Raw genomic sequence first — 20523 nt, forward strand, 5'->3', positions numbered from 1 at the left:
TGCAGAGATAAGCAGAGCTTTTTGCAGCTTTTTGCAGCAGTGAGGGAAAATCAGCACCCAAGGCAGTAACTGCCAGGACTTGTAGCTTGGACCCTCAAGGGCTGTACCCTAGGAGTAACAGGGACCAGCCTTCACACACCTCAATTCATCACAATCCACGATTAAATTAGGGACATGTGCCCCCAGCCTGGCTTTCTTCCAGGGAAGCTCCTCTGGAGGAAAAGAGCCTCAAGCAGAGCCTTAGCTTTTCATAACAATGTCTCACAAACAAAACAAAATAGATAGAGGAGCCTGGACTGGAAACCAAGAGGGAACACAGACTTTAGAAACAGACCCACAGGACAGCCAGAGAGTCCTGCTATCAGACATGATAATAGATAGCTATAAGGAATGTTTAAGGAACTAAAAGATCTGAAATAATTTTACCATATAACTAGAAGCCATAAAAAGAATCAAATGGAAATTCAACTGAAAAATACAATTAAAAACTTCAAAAGATGGATTTAAAAGCAGGTGAGACTTAGCTAAAGAAATAATAACTTGGAAGGTACATCAGGATAAAATATCCAGACTGAAGTACTGAGAGACAAAGGAATGGAAAATACAGAAAAGAACACAAGAAAAGCACGTAGAAATGTTGAAAAGTTCTAACATACAGGTAAGTATAGTCCCAGAAGAAGGGAGGTGGGGTAGAAAGAAATACAGAGACACCGAGAGGCAGAAGCAATATATAAATAGATAATGAATTTCCAAAATTGCTTAAAAAATTATTGTAAAATGATTATTATAAAAAGGACATCCAAAGAATGAGATACTATAATCATTAAAGCAAGCAAGACTATTTTTCAGTATTTAATGAAATAGAAAAGTACACCAGACATGATGCTAGGTGAATAAAAGTATAATATTCTTCCTTATAACTTTATAATAAATATACATAAAATATTGGAAGAAAATACAGAAAATAGTAACAGGGACTCCATCTCTGGGCAATAGGCACACTAATAATTTTCTTTATTCTTTTTCAAGTTTTCTAATTTTCTACAATTACTGTGAACTACTTGCATACTCAGAAGAATGTTGATTATTGAAAGTAGGATATGATTTTGTATTACAGTAAGATTAAAATTATGTTGAAATATGTATTTGGAAAGATGTGCATAAAATATTATTAAGATTATAATCTTAGAGTGATGGCATTAAAAGTGATTTTTTCCCTCTATTTTTCACGTTTTTTATATTAGTTTTAAGGCAGGGCAATGTTTAAGGATGGTGTCAGGAAGTATAAAGAGTCTGAGCTTTTTGCTCTATTTGCAGGCTAACAAAGTTAACCTGCCACAGTTTCACAGATGCTCTTAGAAGAAGCAAGACTCTTGGGTCAGAGACAAAAGACTGTTACTGACAGCATGTCGGGCAGCATAAGCTTCATGTTCACATCCCCCTCAAGTCCCACAGGGGTGATGCAAAGGGACCCAAGTGGATTCTGGGTTTGTGTCACAGCTTAGGGAACATAAATCCTTTACGACTGACTACAAGCAAGTGCACCGACCTATGCCCCAGCGGGAGACGGCAAAGTGGCCCTTTGCTCTAGAGGGAGACACTGTCTCTGTCTTCCAAGGCTGTGAGTTATTCGGGCATCCGTGAAAAGCTAGTGCAGAATGAAAGGGCAGTCAGTGCCTCTGCTCACAGGATGTGCAGAAACACAAGACCCATGGGGAGTCATCTCCCAGCAGCCAGGTCCCCATGTAACTGAGAAAAAGTGTTTTCTGGTCTCTTTTCCCATGTGCACTGAAAAGAAAAAAAGGTAACGAGTCTCACAATAAAGAGTGTTGCCCAAGGATGACTTTAAGAATAAATTAAAATTCTATATCCGTCCTATACCTCTTGTCTAAGAAAGGAAAAGTTCCCTCCCCACCGAAGATCTTAAAAGGTTTCACAAGCACTGACCATCCCCAGCGGTTTACTCATCTGGTAAAACAGTTGATGGGAACACATACCCCACCAACAGGTGTGTGTTTACTCAGAGCCTCTGGATTAACAAAATTGCAATTCTTCCTGATTTAACAAAAAAAACAAAAACTTCTGAAGCCCTGACTCAGAGCCTTAAATTAAAAGGGGATGAGTTCTATTTTAAGAACCAAGGAGTAATTTACATAAACAAAGGAAGAGCATTACAGAAGAAATGATGGAAGAAATAATGGAAGGTAACATAACACTTTTATTTTTATTCTTCTTAATTGAATAATAAGAATATTAATATTGAAGATTAAGAAAATTAATATTAAATTGAATACTGATAATATTAAAAAAAAAAAAAAGAACCAAGAACCGAGGCGAAGGTGTCTGCAGCTCTGTTTACCCGCTGGTCATCAGTTGATTCGCTGGCCTGGCTAGTTTTCCCCTTTTGCTCACTGAGGAGACCACCTCCTCATCAAGCAAGAACCCCTCTTCATGCAGATGCAAGGACGTGAGGACAGTCAGAGCGCTGAGCGGGGGGCCTTGCCCTCATCTTACCCAGCCCCCTGTGCCACAAAAACACCTAACCTCGTACATCGTGTGTGGCTTCGGCAGTGTAGCACAGCTTTGTGTGTCGCACCACTTCATTAACTTAGGCAAGGTCTTGGCTAAAGACCTCTAAGGCCAGCTCAAAGGCAGGCTCAGCTGGCCTGGTTAATAATGCCCACACATCTGCCCATTGTTTAATCCAACAACAGTGTCAGGACAATTCCTTGGTACTCCTGTGATATTAAAATATTAAATATTTTTAAATATTAAAATATTGCTTGCTAAGTACTAAAAAAAAAGTCCTTCTCTTGTGGCAAAACCATTTTATAATTTAGTGTTTACATTTTTAGCAATCATTTCTTTTAAGTCTATATAGATGCCAAAAAGATTAACCTGTGGCTGAATTTTTCTGTTCACGTTGCAACAGCTTCTGGTGCTGAGAGCAGACTGACGATATTACTCCCAACGCAGACAGACACCCCGGCAAGGACACTATGAGGCCCACTAATTTTCCAATACTTAGGACAGTCTCAGACATAAAGTTCTCAAAGTCCAAATGTCAACAAGAAAAATCTAAGGGAATAATCGGGAACAATTGTGGTTCAACATCTGACTCATTCAATATGTGATACAAATACATCTTAATTCACTGAAATGACTGGAGACAAAAGCACAAAAAACCTACCATTACTGAAAACCCACTGTAGGTGGGGGAAGGGAACTGAAATAAAAACCCTTATCCCTGGGGGAGGAAAAGGAATGCATGCTAGGTGCCCCCCTTATCTCTCCCCTCCACCCCACCTCCCATCCCCAAGCCCCAGGGACACAGTGCCTGCCTGAGACTAAGGCTTAATCAGAGCCCCAAGGAAAGACCCTTCCCCAGGCTATAGCAAGTATTAAGTAACGAGTAACAGAAGAACACTTCTGGGAAGGGTCAGGGTAAGAACGTGGAAAGAGATCCCCTCTGAGGGCAGTGCAAAGGGAAGGCTGAACGATACTGAGGGAAAAAGCCCTCTGGCCAGCCAGTCCTCATCTTAAACACAAGGTATTGCTAAAGGAATTTGAAACCTGTATGCGCCAAGGGTGACTATAGCAATTTACAAACCTTAAAGCTTGCCCAACTCCTAACTAGATTAACTCAAATCCTCACAATAAAAGCCTCACAGGAGGAAAGGCATGCCAAATCCCAGGCATAAATCTGCTGTCCTACTCAGGATGTCTGGCTTTCAAAAACAAAAAATTGTGAGGCATACAAAAAAGTGCACACCCAGGAGACAAAGAGATCATTAGAACCACTCGGATATGATTCAGATGGTGGTATAATCTGACGTTGAATTTTAAATGATTAATACACTAAAGGCTCTAAATGAAAATGGTGGACAATATCATATGGGTAATTTTAGCAGAGAAATGGAAACTACAAGAGAATCTCAAAGAGAATGCTAAAAATGAAAAACAAAGGAACACAGATGAAGACTGCCTTCGACTGACTTATCGGTAGACTCAACACAGTTGGGAAAGAATCAGTGAACTTAAAGATCAGTCAAAGGAAATCATCCAAAGTGAAAAACAAAGAACAAAAAGACAGAGAAGAGCATATAAAACATCCAAGACCTGTAGGAAAAATATCAAATGATCTAACGTATGTGTAACTGAAATCCCAAAATTTCTACAGACAGGGAATGGGGCAGGGGAACACATTCCAAGAAATACTAAGAACATTCCAGAACTAACGAAAGTCCCAAATCACACAGGCAAGAAGCTCAGAGAACACAATGCTGGGTACATACCCCTCTTCACCCCCGAATCCACACACATCTAGGTATATTATATTCAAATTGCTGAATATGGAAGACAAAGAGAAATACTGAAGGCAGTCAGAGAAAAAGTCACATAATATATACAAAAACAAAATTAAGAGTCGCAAGACTTTTTGTGAGAGATCCTAGAAGATGGAAAGTCATGGGGTGATATTTTTAAGTGCTGAAAGAAAAAAACCCGTTAACTCAGAATGCTATAGCCAGTAAAAATATTTCAGAAATATTTTCAGAAATGAAGAAACAAAAACTTTTCTGAGAAGAACAACAACTTAGGGAATTCATTCCCAGCCAACCTGTGAATCTATGAATAGGAAAAAAAATTTAAAGTCTGCAGGCAGAAGGAAAAAAGTAACCAGACAGAAAACTGGATTTATACAAAGAAAAGAAGAACACTGGAAATGGATAAACAAAGGTAAAATAAATGTTCTGTTTTCAATTGCTCTGAAATATAAGTGAACATCCAAAGCAAAAATAGTAGCAGTGCATTGTAATGGATTACATTAATTTATTTTCAAGTACTGAACAAGGCTTGCATACCTGGGATAAATCCCACTTGGTCATGATATATAATTCTCTTTGTATTTTTTTAGATTTGATTTGCTAACATTCTGTTAAGGATTTTTTTTTGAATTTTTGGATTTTATTTGTTTTTTTATATACAGCAGGTTCTTATTAGTTCTGTTAAGGATTTTTACGTCTACGTTAAGGAGAGATAAGTCTTTCCTAGACCTCCTCCTACCTAAAATGTGTTTTGTAATAAAGACTGGATATAAAACTCTAACACAGAGACTTCCCTGGTGGTCCAGTGGTTAAGACTCCCCGTTCCCAATGCAGGGTGTCTGGGTTCGATCTATGGTCAGGGAACTAGATGCCACATGCATCCCACAGCTAAAAGTCCATATACTGCAACTAAGAATTCCGCATGCCATAACTAAGACCCGGCACAGCCAAATAAATAAATAAATAAATATTAAAAAAAAAAAAAGTCCAACACTCCTCAAGTCACTGTCGAAACAACTGTGTTACATACGTATCCACCAGCCCCAGAGAAACGTCTCTGAAGGAAGTAAAACAAAAGTGATCAAGAAGAAAATACTCATGAAGGTTCTCCAAGGGAACTGTTAACGTCAATCAGAATTAACATTTAGACCAGATTGTAACCAGAGGTCACACATAATCACAATGTGATTAAGAAAATCGGAGTCAAGATTTAAAAATCAGAAATAAAAATTCCAACTTCTCACTTGCCTGGTTAACGTGAAAAATCAGAAGGTCCGGGCCACTCTCGGTGTCCTTCCTGGGGCTGAGTGCCACCTGTTCCTGTTGGAAGGACGTCAGTGTCCCTGCCCACCTGAGCTGGTCTCTCTAACTCTGTGAGGACAGCTGATGTGGAAGCGAGTTCACATGAAATGCAACATGCATCCAATTCTTGGATCATGGGAAAATACATCGCTAGGGCCTGTGGCACTAAACTGAGCCAGAGACCTTACCTTCTCTTCTAGCTCAGAAATCCAGTCTGATACGAGAAGCTAAATCCTGACCTAGCACTCACTACACGTGTACCCTTGGTCAGTTTGGTTCCCTGGTCTGTAAATGGGGATTCACCCCCCCCACACACACAAGGACTGCAGGATGATCCCTCTTTCCCGGGCTTTGCTCCATGCTGGGCGCTGCTCAGGTGCTGACACAAGAGGCGCTGCTTTAATTCACAGACGCTCACGCAGGTCTCAGGACAACGGAGCAGCTGTACGTTCCACCATCACCTCACTTTACAGAGGCCGAGGCCGAGGCACAGAGAAGCTGGGTAAGGCAGTCCCCCTCCGACGCCGGACTCTTCAACTTCCTGGACACCGAGTCAATAATTCTAAAGGTCTTTTCAAAAAGTTACAGAATATTTTGATTCATTCATTTGCAAATGAACTAGAGGAAGAAACTCAAAGCACCAAATAGGTCAAGGGTTAGATAAAGCTGTGTCATCTTCTAATTTGCATTTTTTTCCTTAATGGTTCTCACGTTGGAAGATCTCTTACAATCAACAGCATCGTCAATATAGTGTCATACAGCACATTCACAGATCATTCACTCAAATATATTCCCCAAGGTTTGGAAACAAATGTGCCAGCAGAAGCACAGTGCAAGGCAGAGGCTTGGTCAAATGTGCAAAGATAAGTAAAACAAGTGGTTATTTCCCTTTAAACAGTAACCAGAAGGGCAGGCCCTGCCCAGGGGAACAGCAGGGACCATGACTAACTGATCCAGTTCAGGGCCAGGGAGGCTTATGCTCCAGACCAGCTGCCCAACGGAAAAACAACATAAGTTATGTACACAATTCTCAGTTTTCTAGTAGCCACATTAAGAAAGCAAAAAGAGGGCTTCCCTGGTGGCGCAGTGGTTGAGAGTCCACCTGCCGCTGCAGGGGACACAGGTTTGTGTCCCGGTCCGGGAAGATCCCACATGCCGCGGAGCGGCTGGGCCCGTGAGCCATGGCCGCTGAGCCTGTGCATCCGGAGCCTGTGCTCCGCAACGGGAGAGGCCACAACAGTGAGAGGCCCATGTACCACAAAAAAAAAAAAAAAAAAAAAAAAAAGAAAGCAAAAAGAAATCAGTGAACTTAGTTTTACCAACGTACTTTACTTAAATGAATACACCCAAATATTGTCATTTCAACATATAATTGGCACTAAAAATTATTGAGATCTTTTACATCCTTTTTCTTTTTTCCTTAGTAAGTCTTTGAAATCCAGTGGGGATTTTACACCTGTGTCAGTTTGGCCAGCATTGTTTCAAGTGCTCCAGCCATGCAGGGCCTGCAGTGGCCACACGGGCCAGGCGGTTCTGGGTCCCTGGACACCTGCTAACAAAGTAGCAACCAGCATCCATTCTGCCAACAGTTACAACCAAAATTCACAGTGCAAATCTCTCAAAAGCCACTTTAAAAAATGTGTTCAGGGACTTGGTGGCGCAGTGGTTAAGAATCCGCCTGCCAGTGCAGGGGACACGGGTTCGAGCCCTGGTCCGGGAAGATCCCACATGCCGCGGAGCAACAAAGCCTGTGAGCCCCAACTACTGAGCCTGTGCTCTAGAGCCCGCGAGCCACAACTACTGAGCCCGCGTGCCTAGAGCCCGTGCTCCGCGACAAGAGAAGCCACAGCAATGAGAAGCCTGCGCACCGCAATGAAGAGTAGTCCCTGCTCGCCACAACTAGAGAAAGCCCGCGTGCAGCAACAAAGACCCAATGCAGCCCAAAATTTTTTTTTAATTTTAAATAAATAAAAAGAAACTCTGGTATTTCCTGAGCATTTCAACCCGTACCTGGTACGTGGTAAGCACTTTGTATACCTTTTCATTTAATTCTCAGAATAAGCATCTTCACGTATTACCCATGTTTTAGAAATGTGAGAGCTGATTTGCACAGAGCTGAGAACTTGCCAAAGCTCGTGTAACTAGGAAGAAACAGAAGCGGGACCTGAACCCATGTCTGTTGGTCTCCCAGGGCCGGGTCTTGACCACTACACCCTCAGGTGCCCCCAACGAACCTGCCAGAGAATCCGTGTGTTTTATTACCACGAAAGTAATACATGTTCATTGCTGAAAATTTAGAAAATATGACCAAGGAAAAAGACAAACCTCACAAAACTCCACCTCCAGGAGATAATCATTTATTGGCACCTGTGTTTTTTCCCAGCATTTTCCCTGAAAAATCAGATCACTGCACAAATTGGTTCACCTCTGCAACTTTCCAGCCATTGTAGCAGAAGTTTGTTAAGACACACGGTGCTTAGTTTTACTCAAGAAGAAAATGGGGCTTCCCTGGTGGTGCAGTGGTTGAGAGTCTGCTTGCCGATGCAGGGGACGCGGGTTCGTGCCCCAGTCCGGGAGGATCCCACATGCCGTGGAGCGGCTGGGCCCCGTGAGCCATGGCCGCTGAGCCTGCGCGTCCGGAGCCTGTGCTCCGCAACGGGAGAGGCCACAACAGTGAGAGGCCTGCGTACCGCAAAAAAAAAAAAAAAAAAAAAAAAAAAAGCAAGGGAAACCTCCTCTTGTCAAGAGACAAAGCAGTCAACAGAATTAGACTCGGAGATAATCCACATGTTAGAACTATCAGAGAACTGAAAATAACTATGACTCAACATGTTAAATACTCTAGTGGCAAAGTGAACAGATAGATGCTTTCAGCAGAGAGATGGGAACTATTATGAGCCCCTGCCTCCTGGCGTGCGTGCCCTTGTGTGGGTCCCACCCGCACTGCATAGGCCTGACCTGTGTAAAATGGCAGCACGTGACTTTGGAGGCCAGCTTTCAGCATGTGCTCTCTGGCATCACTCGTCTGGGGGAAACCAACTACCATGTCACGAGGACATTCAGGTAGACCCACGGACAGGTCTACACGGGGAGGAACCACAGCTTCCTATCAATCAATTTGGCAGCCATGTCAATGATCCATCTTGAAAATGAACCCCCCAGTCACACCAGGTCTCAGACAATAGCCACTATCTACCCTGGCCAATACCTTAACTGAAACATCAAGAGACCCAAAGCCAGAACCACTCAGCCAAGGCACTCCCAAGACTATATATGTTTATTGTTGTTTTAAATTACTGTTTGGGGTAATCTGTTATATAGCAATAGGTAATTAATACAGTCTCATTAGTAGACTCTATAGAGATAAAGAAATACTCAATGAAACGAAAGATAGGTCAGTAGAAATTACCCGAACAAAAACGCAAAGAGAAAAAAAGCTGGGAGAAAAAAACCAAAACAAAAGAGAACAAAGAATCCAAAAGCTCTGGAACATCATGAACTACTCTAATATACATGTAATTGAAATCGCAGAAGAGAGAATGGGTACCAATAAAAAACTTGAAGAGATACTGGCCAAGGTATTTCCAAAACGAACATAAAACCACAGATCTAGCAGAAATTGGGGCTTACACAAAAAAATGAAGAGTGCTGGAACAGTGAAAATGCAGGTAAATATAAAATTTAGTTTTAATTGCTCTAAATGTTCGTTGACTGTATGAAGAAAAAGCAGCAGCTGTATTCGCTGCTACAGGATGTGCAAAAGGAAACTCTATGACAACAACACAAAAGACTGAGGAGCTGGGAGTATGCTGTAAGGTTCTTACACGACACATGAAGGTAGACCATGCCTAGTTAAAAAGGAATTTCATAAATCCTATGGCAATCACCAAAAAAATTTTCAGAGGTATAAATAATGAACAATCATGGAAATAAAATGAAATGATAAAAAATATTCAATCTAAAAGCCAGCCAGAAATAAGGGTGAGGAGAAGAACAAAAAACAAATGGAAAACAACAAGCAACACAGTAGATTGTAATCCACCATATCAATAATTACATTAACTTTAATGGACCAAAACATGCTAATTAAAAAAGTCTTGGGACTTCCCTGGCAGTTCAGTGGTTAAGACTCTGCTCTCCCACTGTAAGGGGCACAGGTTCGATCCCTGGTCAAGGAACTAAGATCCCACATGCTGTGTGGCCAAAAAATTTTAAAAATAAGTAAATAAAAAGAGTCTGTAGGATAAAAGCTCAAGGCCCAACTATATGCCTAGTTTGAACTAATTGAGAAATGAATCCATAATTACGGATGTCAACACTTTTCTCTCAATGTTGGATAGAATAAGTAGACAGAAAATCTGTTAGGATAGAAAAGATCCTAGACTTCCCTGGTGGCTCAGTGGTCAAGAATCCGCCTGCCAATGCAGGGGACACGCGCTCAGCAACGAAGACCAAACACAGCCAAAAAAAAAAAAGATTAGCATTTTCTAAATTTTATAGGTAAGGTTCAGATGCAAATTCTCACATCTACATGGATAAATATCATTTTTACTTCTAGATCTCGGCTGCTGTCCTGCTTGTGTAAGGTAAGTCCACTTAAAGCTCATACATAATTCCATGACCATTCCCAGGGCTCCTACCAGCTACCTTGATCTCAGGTCTGAAATTCCAGAGGTAAGATGAAGCCTCTGTACCACAGCTAATGAGCCTGAATGCTCTGTAACAGCCAATGCATTAGACGGGCTTTTCAGAATAAACTTATTTTTCCAGCACGGTAGATTCTCTTGCCAGGCAAGATTTGATTTCAAAATTGCACTAAGTTCTAGAAATTCAGGTTCCATTCTTGCACGCTCCCACATTTCAGCAGAGTGTTAGGAAACCTTCTGACCCAGGCTCCCCCGCGCTGGGGTTTGGGTAGAAGACAAACTGACCACAAAGAACTACGCTCACATTTCTGGGCTGTGACCCTCGGGACTCAGTAAATCCCACAACTGGATGGTCTGTGGCGGAAGCGTTGTTTGTATTAATTCACATGCGCTGCCTCCTGACTTTGGACAATTCACTAAAGTAATGATCATTTTCTTTTTATTAAAAAAAAAGTCTCCAAGTAGCCTGGATTAATTTTTCTACAATGAGAATTTTTCCTTTTATAATTGGGAAAAAGGGAGCCATAAAGAATTGCTAAGAAGGGGTGGCTAGCAGGAAGCCTCCGGGCACTAAGACGTGGAGGTGCCATGAGGCTGGCAGGGAGCGGATGCAGCCATGGCCTTGGCCCTTCAGCTTCAAGGTCATTTTTATTTATTTTTATTTTTTAAAAATTTATTTATTTATTTATTTTTGGCTGCGTTGGATCTTCATTGCTGCACGTAGGCTTTCTTTAGTTGCGGTGAGTGGGGGCTACTCTTCATTGTGGTGCGCAGGCTTCTCACTGAGGTGGCTTCTCTTGTGTGGAGCACGGGCTCTAGGCACGCGGGCTTCAGTAGTTGTGGCTCGTGGGCTCTAGAGCACAGGCTCAGTAGCTGTGGCACACGGCTTAGTTGCTCTGCGGCATGTGGGATCTTCCTGGACCAGGGATCAAACCCATGTCCCCTGCATTGGCAGGCAGATTCTTAACCACTGCGCCACCAGGGAAGCCCCAAGGTCATTTTTAGATGGAAGGTTCTCTCAGGTTAGATATCACATGATAACCATAACAGTGTTTTTTTAAAGTCCAAAAATTGTACCTCTATCTTATAGAGACAGGAAGGCAAGAAAGGTTGTAAAGTCCTAAAGAAAAACCGTGATGCAAAATTCTATTTACAGTATAATGTTAAGTATGTTAGAGAAAGAGAGAAAATAAACAGAAGAAATGGAAAGAAATACAAATACAGGAAAGTACTAAAACATTTTTGGAATAATGGACCTGAGTAGGATTCTCCCAAACTTTCTTTATTCTTTAAAATAAAATTTTAACATCCCCAGATTGTTAGAAACCTAATATAACTTAACAAACACATGGTATCACATCAGGCAGGTTTTGACTGGGGGGATTTATTTTCTCATTTGTTTGGAGAACATAAGGTGAAATTAAGAGGCATTAGTTGTGGGTTTCCCTGGTGGCGCAGTGGTTGAGAATCCTCCTGCCAATGCAGGGGACACGGGTTCGATCCCTGGTCCAGGAAGATCCCACATGCCGTGGAGCAACTAAGCCCATGCGCCACAACTACTAAGCCTGCGCTCTAGAGCCCGCGAGCCACAACTACGGAGCCCATGAGCCACAACTACTGAGCCCAGGAGCCACAACTACAGAAGTCCGTGCACCTAGAGCCCATGCTCTGCAATAAGAAAAGCCACCGCAACGAGAAGCCCGCGCACCACAACGAAGAGTAGCCCCCGCTCGTCGCAACTAGAGAAAAGCCCGCGAGCAGCAACCAAGACCCGAGGCAGCCAAAAATAAAATAAATAAATTAAAAAAAAAAAAAGGAAAAGAGGCTCAAGTCACTTAGTGAAGACAGACGCCAAGTCAGGCACCGTTAAAAGTCTGAACGAGTGTTCTGTGAAACGTGGTCACATGTTCACATGTCAGGTCACATCATACATGTCATTATAAACTTTCATTTCCGTCCTGTAAATATTATGTATCAAATTGACCCCAAAAAGGAATTTATTGATGTTCTCATTGGAGGCAACGGAGCCTGGCTTTGCATTAGGGTCACCTGATGTGACCACGACAACCCAGGCATGGGTGTCCCACCCTCGCCGGACCAGGACGAGGTGTCGGGTCAGGAAGCCGGAGAAAGGCCCTCAGCTGCCCAGTGCAGGGTGGGTGGCTCAAGGTCTGCTCTGGAGCCCTCGGTCCCCCGTCCCCTCGCCCCTGCAGGGGGTCTCTGCTGGCACCATGAGCTGCACAACCTACATCCCCCTCCTCCAGCAGGGTCGCAGAAGAGAAGACACTTCCCTTAAAAACAAGCTAACCAAAAAAAAAAAAAAAAAAAAACAAGCTAACCACGTGCAGACACTCCTCTGCGGGGACCGTGCTGGGAGGACCCCTGGACGCTCAGGGACACGTCAGGAAGGCTAAGCAGTAATGCCGGGGCCCCTCAGAGCCCTTGGTGTCACGAGATCCGGGTGGAAAGACCAGGAGGAGATGGGGAGCTTTGCTGTGTGAATTGGAGGAGCGTCAGGCCCTCGGCCTCCGGACCAGGAAACACGCTCGGGCCCCGGGTTTGCTCCCACATTCTCACCTCAACCATCGTCACAGAGCAGACGAAACATCAGCACTGACTGGACAGACAGTGAGGGGCTCCAGAGCGAAGCCCGCGTCAACCCTGGGCAGTAAGTGTCACATTTCAGAAGCTGGGGTGACACCGGGGTCTTAGTGGGTCAGGAGCTGCTTGTGGGCCCGGGTGGACTGGACCCTGCGAGGGCACCGAGCTGCTCCCCTGGCCCCGAGGCCACCTCCCGCTCGGCCTGGAGCATCCTTGGCGGTGGGAACAGGGCCCCCAGAGAGCCCGCTTTTGCTGAGTGACGTTGTTGGAAAAACTAAATGCAAATGCCACAAGAAATGAAAGGGTTTCTTTTGGGTGATTTCTTTAAGCTTTTACACCATTGCATATGAGAACAAGAACATAATCTCTCATTCAACTAGAAGAAAAACAAAATAACAGTGTTAGCTGTCCAGAAAATGTATTTTTGCTCAGCATTCTAACACCCCTGAAAGATAACACTGTCCCAGGGGTTTGACGAGAGCCCATGTACCAGACGGTTAAAGACAGTGTTTCCTGTCACGTGAACGGCATCCTGACCTGCAGGTACACGATGCCCACGCCTTCCATTGCCTTTGACCCAAGGAGCTGAAAGGCTAGCTGTTCCAGCCCCGGCAGGCAGGTGTTCCCACTCACCTGGACGTGCAGGGCGCCCTCTACTGCCTCCCGGAGGTCGGAACAACTGCTGATGAGTGACAGCTGCTCCTCGGCGCCCCGCGAGCCTTTCAGGGAGCCCGCCTGTTCCAGCAACTTCATCTCTTTTCTGGAAAGCAGTGCAGAGTGAGCCGTGAGTATTCGGAAACAATTCAAAATCAAACAGAGGTCCGCGTTACTCATCAGCAGGGAAATGCAAATCAAAACCACCGGACGCCCATTAGGATGGTGACGGTGAACAGAAGAGAGAAGAAACCAAGCGCTGGCAGGGATGTGGAGAAACAACCCTGTGCACCGCTGGCTGGAATGTAAAAGCTGCAGCCAGGGGGGCAAATGTCCGGTGGTTTCTCAACAAGTTAAAAATAGGACTATCATGAACCGGCAACTCCACTTTTGGGTGTACACCCCCGAAAGCTAAAAGCTGGGACTCAAACACGTATTTGTACCCCCGTGTCCATACCAGCATTGCTCAGGGGCCAGAAGAGGGAAACAACCCTATGTCCACAGACGGATGAATGGATACACAACCACACAATGGAATGGTATTCAGCCTTAAGAGGGAAGGAAATCCTGACACAGGCTACACTGAAACGCAGCAGGACCCTATGGTCCCTGCCCCCCATGTCCTCAGCCTGCCTTTTGTCTGTGGAAAAACTTTAGCCAAAGAATAAGTTTAATCAGAGAAGTGAGAAAATGCAGAAGCAAAGGAAAACAGTCAAAGGAGACCAAAAAATAATAGTTTAGTCATTAAGCATAGTCAAGGACCTTTAGTTCCCCCTTAAGGGATAGAGATAATACTCTGAGCCGTATCCTGGGAGCTGTCTTGTAGATACTGAAACCCTCACCAGGTGGAAGAAGTTAACTCCATGATGACCAGACTGTAGCCATGACAGAAGCTGCCACAATTCCGAGAACTGGCCTCAAAGAGATGGAAACAAACCGAATGTGGAACTGAAGGTTAACTGCACCTAAAACAATCAAGATGACGTTGGTCAGACCACCGACGACCAATTTCATGGTGACGGTCAGAGCTGCCTGTGCTGTTCCTGCCGGTAGAATAAAAGCTGTCTGTAAAAGCTCTTGCCCCCTGGTTGTCAGCGGGGGGAGTAGGCCTTTGGACAGGCGTCTGTCTCCTTCCCCCCACCACCCCGGCTGCCGGCCTGCAAAATAAAGCAAACCTTCCTTCCCACCAGCCTGGCCTCTTTATTGGCTTTTGAGTGGCGAGCGGCCAGACCCCACTTTCAGTTACAACACCATGGATGAACCTTGAGGACATCATGCTCAGTGAAACAAGCCAGCCACAAAAGGACAAATACTGTGTGACTCCACTTGTATGAGGTCCCTAGAATAACCAACTTCACAGAGACACAGAGAGAGTGGGGGCTGCCAGGGGCTGGAGTAGGCTGCTGTCTAACGGGGACAGAGTCTCAGTTTTGCAAGATGACGATGACAAGAGTGACGGAGACAGACGGTTGTACGACAGTGTGAATGCGCTTAATGTCACTGAACTGGACCCCAACATGATTAAGATAATAAGTCTTATGTTATATGTATTTTACAATTAAACTTTTTTTTTTTAATTTTTAAAGGGTGAAACAAGGCCCATGGTGGGTAAAACCAGAAACCAGTGGTTGTTCAGCCGCAGTGGGCCCCTGGGGAGAAGGGCACGCGGAGGCGCCTCGCAATGTGGACCAGGACCGCGCGGTTGTAACTCACGACACGTTAAATACACAAGGTAAGCACACGCACAAACATGCGCAGGCTTTCCAGAACATTCTCTGGATTTCTCTGCCAGTGACTCAGCCACTTTCACATGGTTTCGGGCCGCAGGTTTTATCTTTAAGCTGTTGGAGTCCTTTGGAGGGAACAAGTCGGGTTGGCGCTCCTGGGCGCAGGGTGTCAGCCAAGGGTCAGGGAGGCCCTGGGTTGGGGTGATGGCTTGAGTGTGGCCAGTTACCTGAAGGGTCTGGGTCTCAGGTCACTGGACTGGGCGCTGTGGGAACAGGAGGCCACGGGAAGGCCGGGCATCATGTGAGTGAGGCCTGGACAGGAGGGACGGCCCTGGGCTGGTGTCTGCAGGGCATCCCTGAGCTGAGGTAACCCACGGGCAGCCCTGCTCGTCCTGTCCTGTCTTCTCCTGTCCTGTCCTGCCCTGTCCTGCCCTGTCCTGTCCTGCCTTGTCCTGTCCTGTCCTGTCCTGTCCTGCCTTGTCCTGCCCTGTCCTGCCTTGTCCTGTCCTGTCCTGCCCTGTCCTGTCCTGTCCTGTCCTGTCCTGCCTTGTCCTGTCCTGTCCTGCCTTGTTCTGCCCTGTCCTGCCTTGTCCTGCCCTGTCCTGCCTTGTCATGTCCTGCCCTGTCCTGCCTTGTCCTGTCCTGCCCTGTCCTGCCTTGTCCTGTCCTGTCCTGCCCTGTCCTGTCTTGTCCTGTCCTGTCCTGCCTTGTCCTGCCCTGTCCTGCCTTGTCCTGTCCTGCCTTGTCCTGCCCTGTCCTGCCTTGTCCTGTCCTGCCCTGTCCTGTCCTGCCCTGTCCTGCCTTGTCCTGTCCTGTCCTGCCTTGTCCTGTTCTGTCCTGTCCTGTCCTGCCCTGTCCTGCCTTGTCCTGTCCTGCCTTGTCCTGTTCTGCCCTGTCCTGTCCTGCCCTGTCCCGGGGAGGTCAGTGCTCCTGAGGCACCAGGACCCACGTGGGTCGGCCAGCTCCCTTGTTCTGTTTCTTTCTTAAAGCTGTGCATTTTGTATTTTGCTTTAGCTACAAATTGAGGAAGAGAAACTTTCTTGCTACTGTTGTTGTGAAAAAATGGAAAGATGTGCTGAAATACAGGTTTCTTTATTATTTTACCAAAAGGAAGCTTCAGGCAAAGAGAACAAGTCCACGACGCATCAGGTGGACGCAGCCTCTCCTGCTTCTGGGACGGCTTCGCGAAGAAGCCCTCGCAGGCCATCACCACGCAGGGGACTCGGGCTTCAGTTTTTTAAAAGGAGACAGAATCTGTGAGAGTTTTGTCATATAAATGATTTGGAAGAGCTGTGGTGTATCAGCTAAAACAAACAAACCAAAAAGCTAGTTACACTAGTTCCAATATCCTTCATTGAGTGTTTTGGAAGAACTTCTGCCTCGAGCTTTGCAGGGGACGAACATAAATACCTGGAAAATGTACGACTCTCAGCTGGCTTCTCAGCCTCATACACTCACTACTCAGAGGCCAAGAACGGGTTCCACTAGAGCCCGCTAAGAGGCTGCAGTGCCGCAGCCTGACCTCTAGAGGTCAGCCCAGCACCAGGACTCAAGGCTCCTAACTTCAGCAAAGTAGGAGAAAAGGAGATGTTAACAATTAACAGTCTAGGTACAAAATGGGTGATCTTCTTGTATATTTCTGTTTTTGAGATTTTATTTAAAACAGACGTTTATTAATTTAAAAAGATAAGAACTTATCAAAGAAAGAAAACACAAATATTTCCCAAACAGCAGAATGTGTTCCCAGGTCAGATCCTAAGCCCAGATGTAGGGACAGGGGACAGGAGACTGTGGGTTTGGGTTATAAACTCTAGTTAATAGCTGTCTTTATGCATGCATTTCCTTAATAAAGTTGTTTAAAATATAACAACCCAGGCATTGGGCTGTTTCAGAGGATTCCTGGTGTCCTGACCTCCCTGTGCTCTGTGCCCGCCTGCAGCCCCGGCCTCGCGGCCTGCTTCCTGTCCGCGGCCAACTCCACAAGGAGCCTCACTGTCAGCCTGTTATGAAGTGCCAAGGGGATGTGGGGCAGGTTTTTCCACTTCCCCCCTCTTCCCTGAGGTCTGAGGCACTGAGGCAGCTGGAGACGGACAGGAAGCGGGGGGAGGGCAGAGCCAGGCAGGACCGAGCTCACGAACGCAAGTCCACTGGGCCTCCGCCAACACAAATGCTAAATCCCAGAGGCACAGGGCAGAGGCCAGCTTGGAAACGAGAGGCTAGGCCAGACGTGTCCCAGGGCCCGGGGATGCTCAACCGCATCAAGCTGATGTTCCACAAAGGCCCCAGTGACGTCGGGACAACATGCCGCAGCGCCCTCTGCTCCTGCGGTGGAATGTGTGCGGACACTTTCTTTTCATTCATTCATCTCATTTTTATCATTTTCAGTGTCTCTGAAGTGGGAAAATACCAAACTTTTTATTAAAAATAGGAGCCCCAGGGCTTCCCTGGTGGCGCAGTGGTTGAGAGTCCGCCTGCCGATGCAGGGGACGCGGGTTCGTGCCCCGGTCTGGGAAGATCCCACATGCCGCGGAGCGGCTGGGCCCGTGAGCCATGGCCGCTGGGCCTGCGCATCCGTAGCCTGTGCTCCGCAATGGGAGAGGCCACAGCAGTGAGAGGCCCGCGTACAGCAAAAGAAAATTTAAAAAAATAAAAATAAAAATAGGAGCCCCAGACTTCTTTTGTTTGACCGCATAGGGCCTTTAAAATCTGGAATCCCTTCCACCAAAGCTGGTCCCCCATCCACCAAGGGCTGCACCTCCCCCACTCCATTCTCTCCCCACCCTTTATTCACACGGGTTACAGGCCCAGCCCCCTGGACGCCTCAATCTGGAAACGTCTCCGGAAGCAGATGAAGTTCAATATGCGGTAGGAAGAAAAGTCCCTGCGTCTGTCCCACAGGAGGCCTGAACATCCGCCTGCTAGGACCCAGGGCCCCGCTGTCACCCCTCTCAGGCACTCAGAGGTCTCTTCCCTTGGGCGGGAGACACCCCGGGGAGCAGAAGGCCTGCTTCAGCCTCCGCCGGTCAATTCCACCAGCGCTCGGTTAACCAAAGTGTCCCCTGCTTTCCTGTTGGTCGTTGCAGGAAACCTCATAGGGAGAAATGACCAGGATTCACGTTCTGAGTCCACACGCTGACGTAAGTCCACGTGAGCCTTCACAGCCCTCCACTCCCTGGGAACACGTGCGTCCTCCCACCCGGGCCTGCAGGACGGGGAGGTCGGCGTGAGTCCCCAAACCCAGCAACAGTCACTCCTGCCATTCAGAGACAGCCAAAGTACTCTGATTTCTCCCCAATTTAAATGTACAATTAGCATATGTAACTTTTACAGATCAGAGAAAGCAAAAGCCATTTCTGTTTGGGAAGAGGGGTAAATAACTAACATGAAGCAATTATCTGAACTGTCCTAGTGACAGCCAAGGGCCAGCAAGACCCGTGAACACAGACAACGTCAGGATCGACAACCCGCTGAACTGACGGGCCACTGGTGTCAACTTCTGGCGATGGCACTCAGGCCACTTCTGAACTTCGCAGCCCAGGTAGGTCTGGTCAGCTGCCGCTCTGCACCGTCCCTGTTAAACCCCTGCAGACAGGCTCCCGCCCACTGACTGACGTCTTCTTTATTGGCCTTCAATACACTTGATAAAATGTCCCCATGAGTGTCTTGTGCATGTTTCTTATAGCTCCAGCTACTAGATGGCATACTTTTTCCGGTAACTGTAGCCGACACAGATGGGAGCCATCTGTGGCCATTCTGTGATCTATTACCCTCAGTTATTCCGGCCAAAGCCATGTGGACAACGAAAAGTCAGTTTCAATCCAGGACAGACCAGTGCAGAGGATCCAGATGAAAACTGGGTTCAAGATATTGAAGCAAGTGCAGGGGCCTGGGTAGCAAGTTAAAAACAAGTCAGGGACCCAGTCACTGGGCCAGGGGCCTCAGTTAGTCAGGAGGCGGGGCCCAGGGCAGCTGCCTAGCTTCAGAGCTCAGCTCTGCGGTCCTATTAAACCCACATCCACGTAGAAAGCAGATTCATTTCTAGTGGACTCGAATTCAGAGTGACCATCGCCACACGGTAGTAGTGGCAGCAAAGAAACGGAGAAGAGTTCACCCAAAGTCAGCGATTGCAGACGGGGCTCCAGCCAGACAGGCAGCTGGTCCTCCGCCCTGCCTGGGGTGGTCATTCAGAGTCATGATGGCCCGGGCCAGGGCTCCTGGGCCCGTGAGGCTAGAACGGCCCCGTCACCACGTGGAAAAGAGACTGGACCCAAGTCATGGGGAGCCCCAATGTCTGGGTCCACATTACAACTCTGTTTACTTTTTGTTTTTCTTCTTAAAATACATCCATCCCAGAAGAAAGAAAACAAAACAAAACAAAACAAAAAAAAATACATCCATCCTCTCAAATTCCTGAGCCCTAATACATGCCAAGCATTGAGCATACAATGGAGAACAAAAGCTAAGCAGCGAAGCATCTGCTAATGGGTTTTCCAAGGTCAAGCTCCCTTTCTATTATGGGATTTAAATATGTGGAGTTTTTACCTTTTTTTTTTTTTTTTTTGCAGTACGTGGGCCTCTCACTGTTGTGGCCTCTCCCGTTGCGGAGCACAGGCTCTGGACGCACAGGCTCTGGACGCACAGGCTCAGCAGCCATGGCTCACAGGCCCAGCCACTCCGCGGCATGTGGGATCTTCCCAGACCGGGGCATGAACTCGTGTCCCCTGCATCGGCAGGCAGACTCTCAACCACTGCGCCACCAGGGAAGCCGTAAATATGTGGAGTTTTAAGTGACTTATTTTGCCACCTTGTTAGAAAAAGATTAGTCTCGGATGACAGCATTCTTATTTTCTTTTAATTTACTAAGTACTCTTGGCATGATATGAGTTGTGATCATTTCTTTTATCTTCTAATGTTTTAATACTTCAAAAATCAACTTGACCCAGTTCAAGTTCATTTTTGCAAGTTTAGAATCAAGATGTACCATTTCAACCCACTTAAGATTTGTGTTTAATAGGTTTAAAACTCATAGAATTTTCATGCAGGAGTAAAGAGTTTCAACATTTTATTTTCTACTATAGGATGTTCAGAAGAACTGAATATGGTAAGTGAGCCAAACCGCAAGGACGGGACAGACGACAGAAAAGTCTGTGAAAAACACAGCCACAGGCTCTAGAAAAGGTTCCTATGACTCAGTTAAAACAACTATGGACCTAGTGCTCAATACGTTCTAGGCTCTGGGGACAGGAATCGCTTTCTTTCTGTGCCCAT

General features: G+C 46.1%; 1 protein-coding gene across 1 annotated transcript in view; it reads right to left on the bottom strand.

The window, feature by feature from the left end:
* Positions 1-20523, bottom strand: part of CRYL1 (crystallin lambda 1) — a 72140-nt gene that overhangs the window by 33452 nt on the left and 18165 nt on the right. The window contains exon 3 of the mRNA XM_081214504.1: positions 13508-13634. Coding sequence (XP_081070630.1) covers positions 13508-13634 — 127 coding nt within the window. The remainder of the gene's footprint in view (positions 1-13507; positions 13635-20523) is intronic.

The sequence above is a fragment of the Mesoplodon bidens genome, assembly GCF_964165515.1.
Source record: "Mesoplodon bidens genome assembly, chromosome: 17".
Lineage (NCBI taxonomy): Eukaryota > Metazoa > Chordata > Mammalia > Artiodactyla > Ziphiidae > Mesoplodon > Mesoplodon bidens.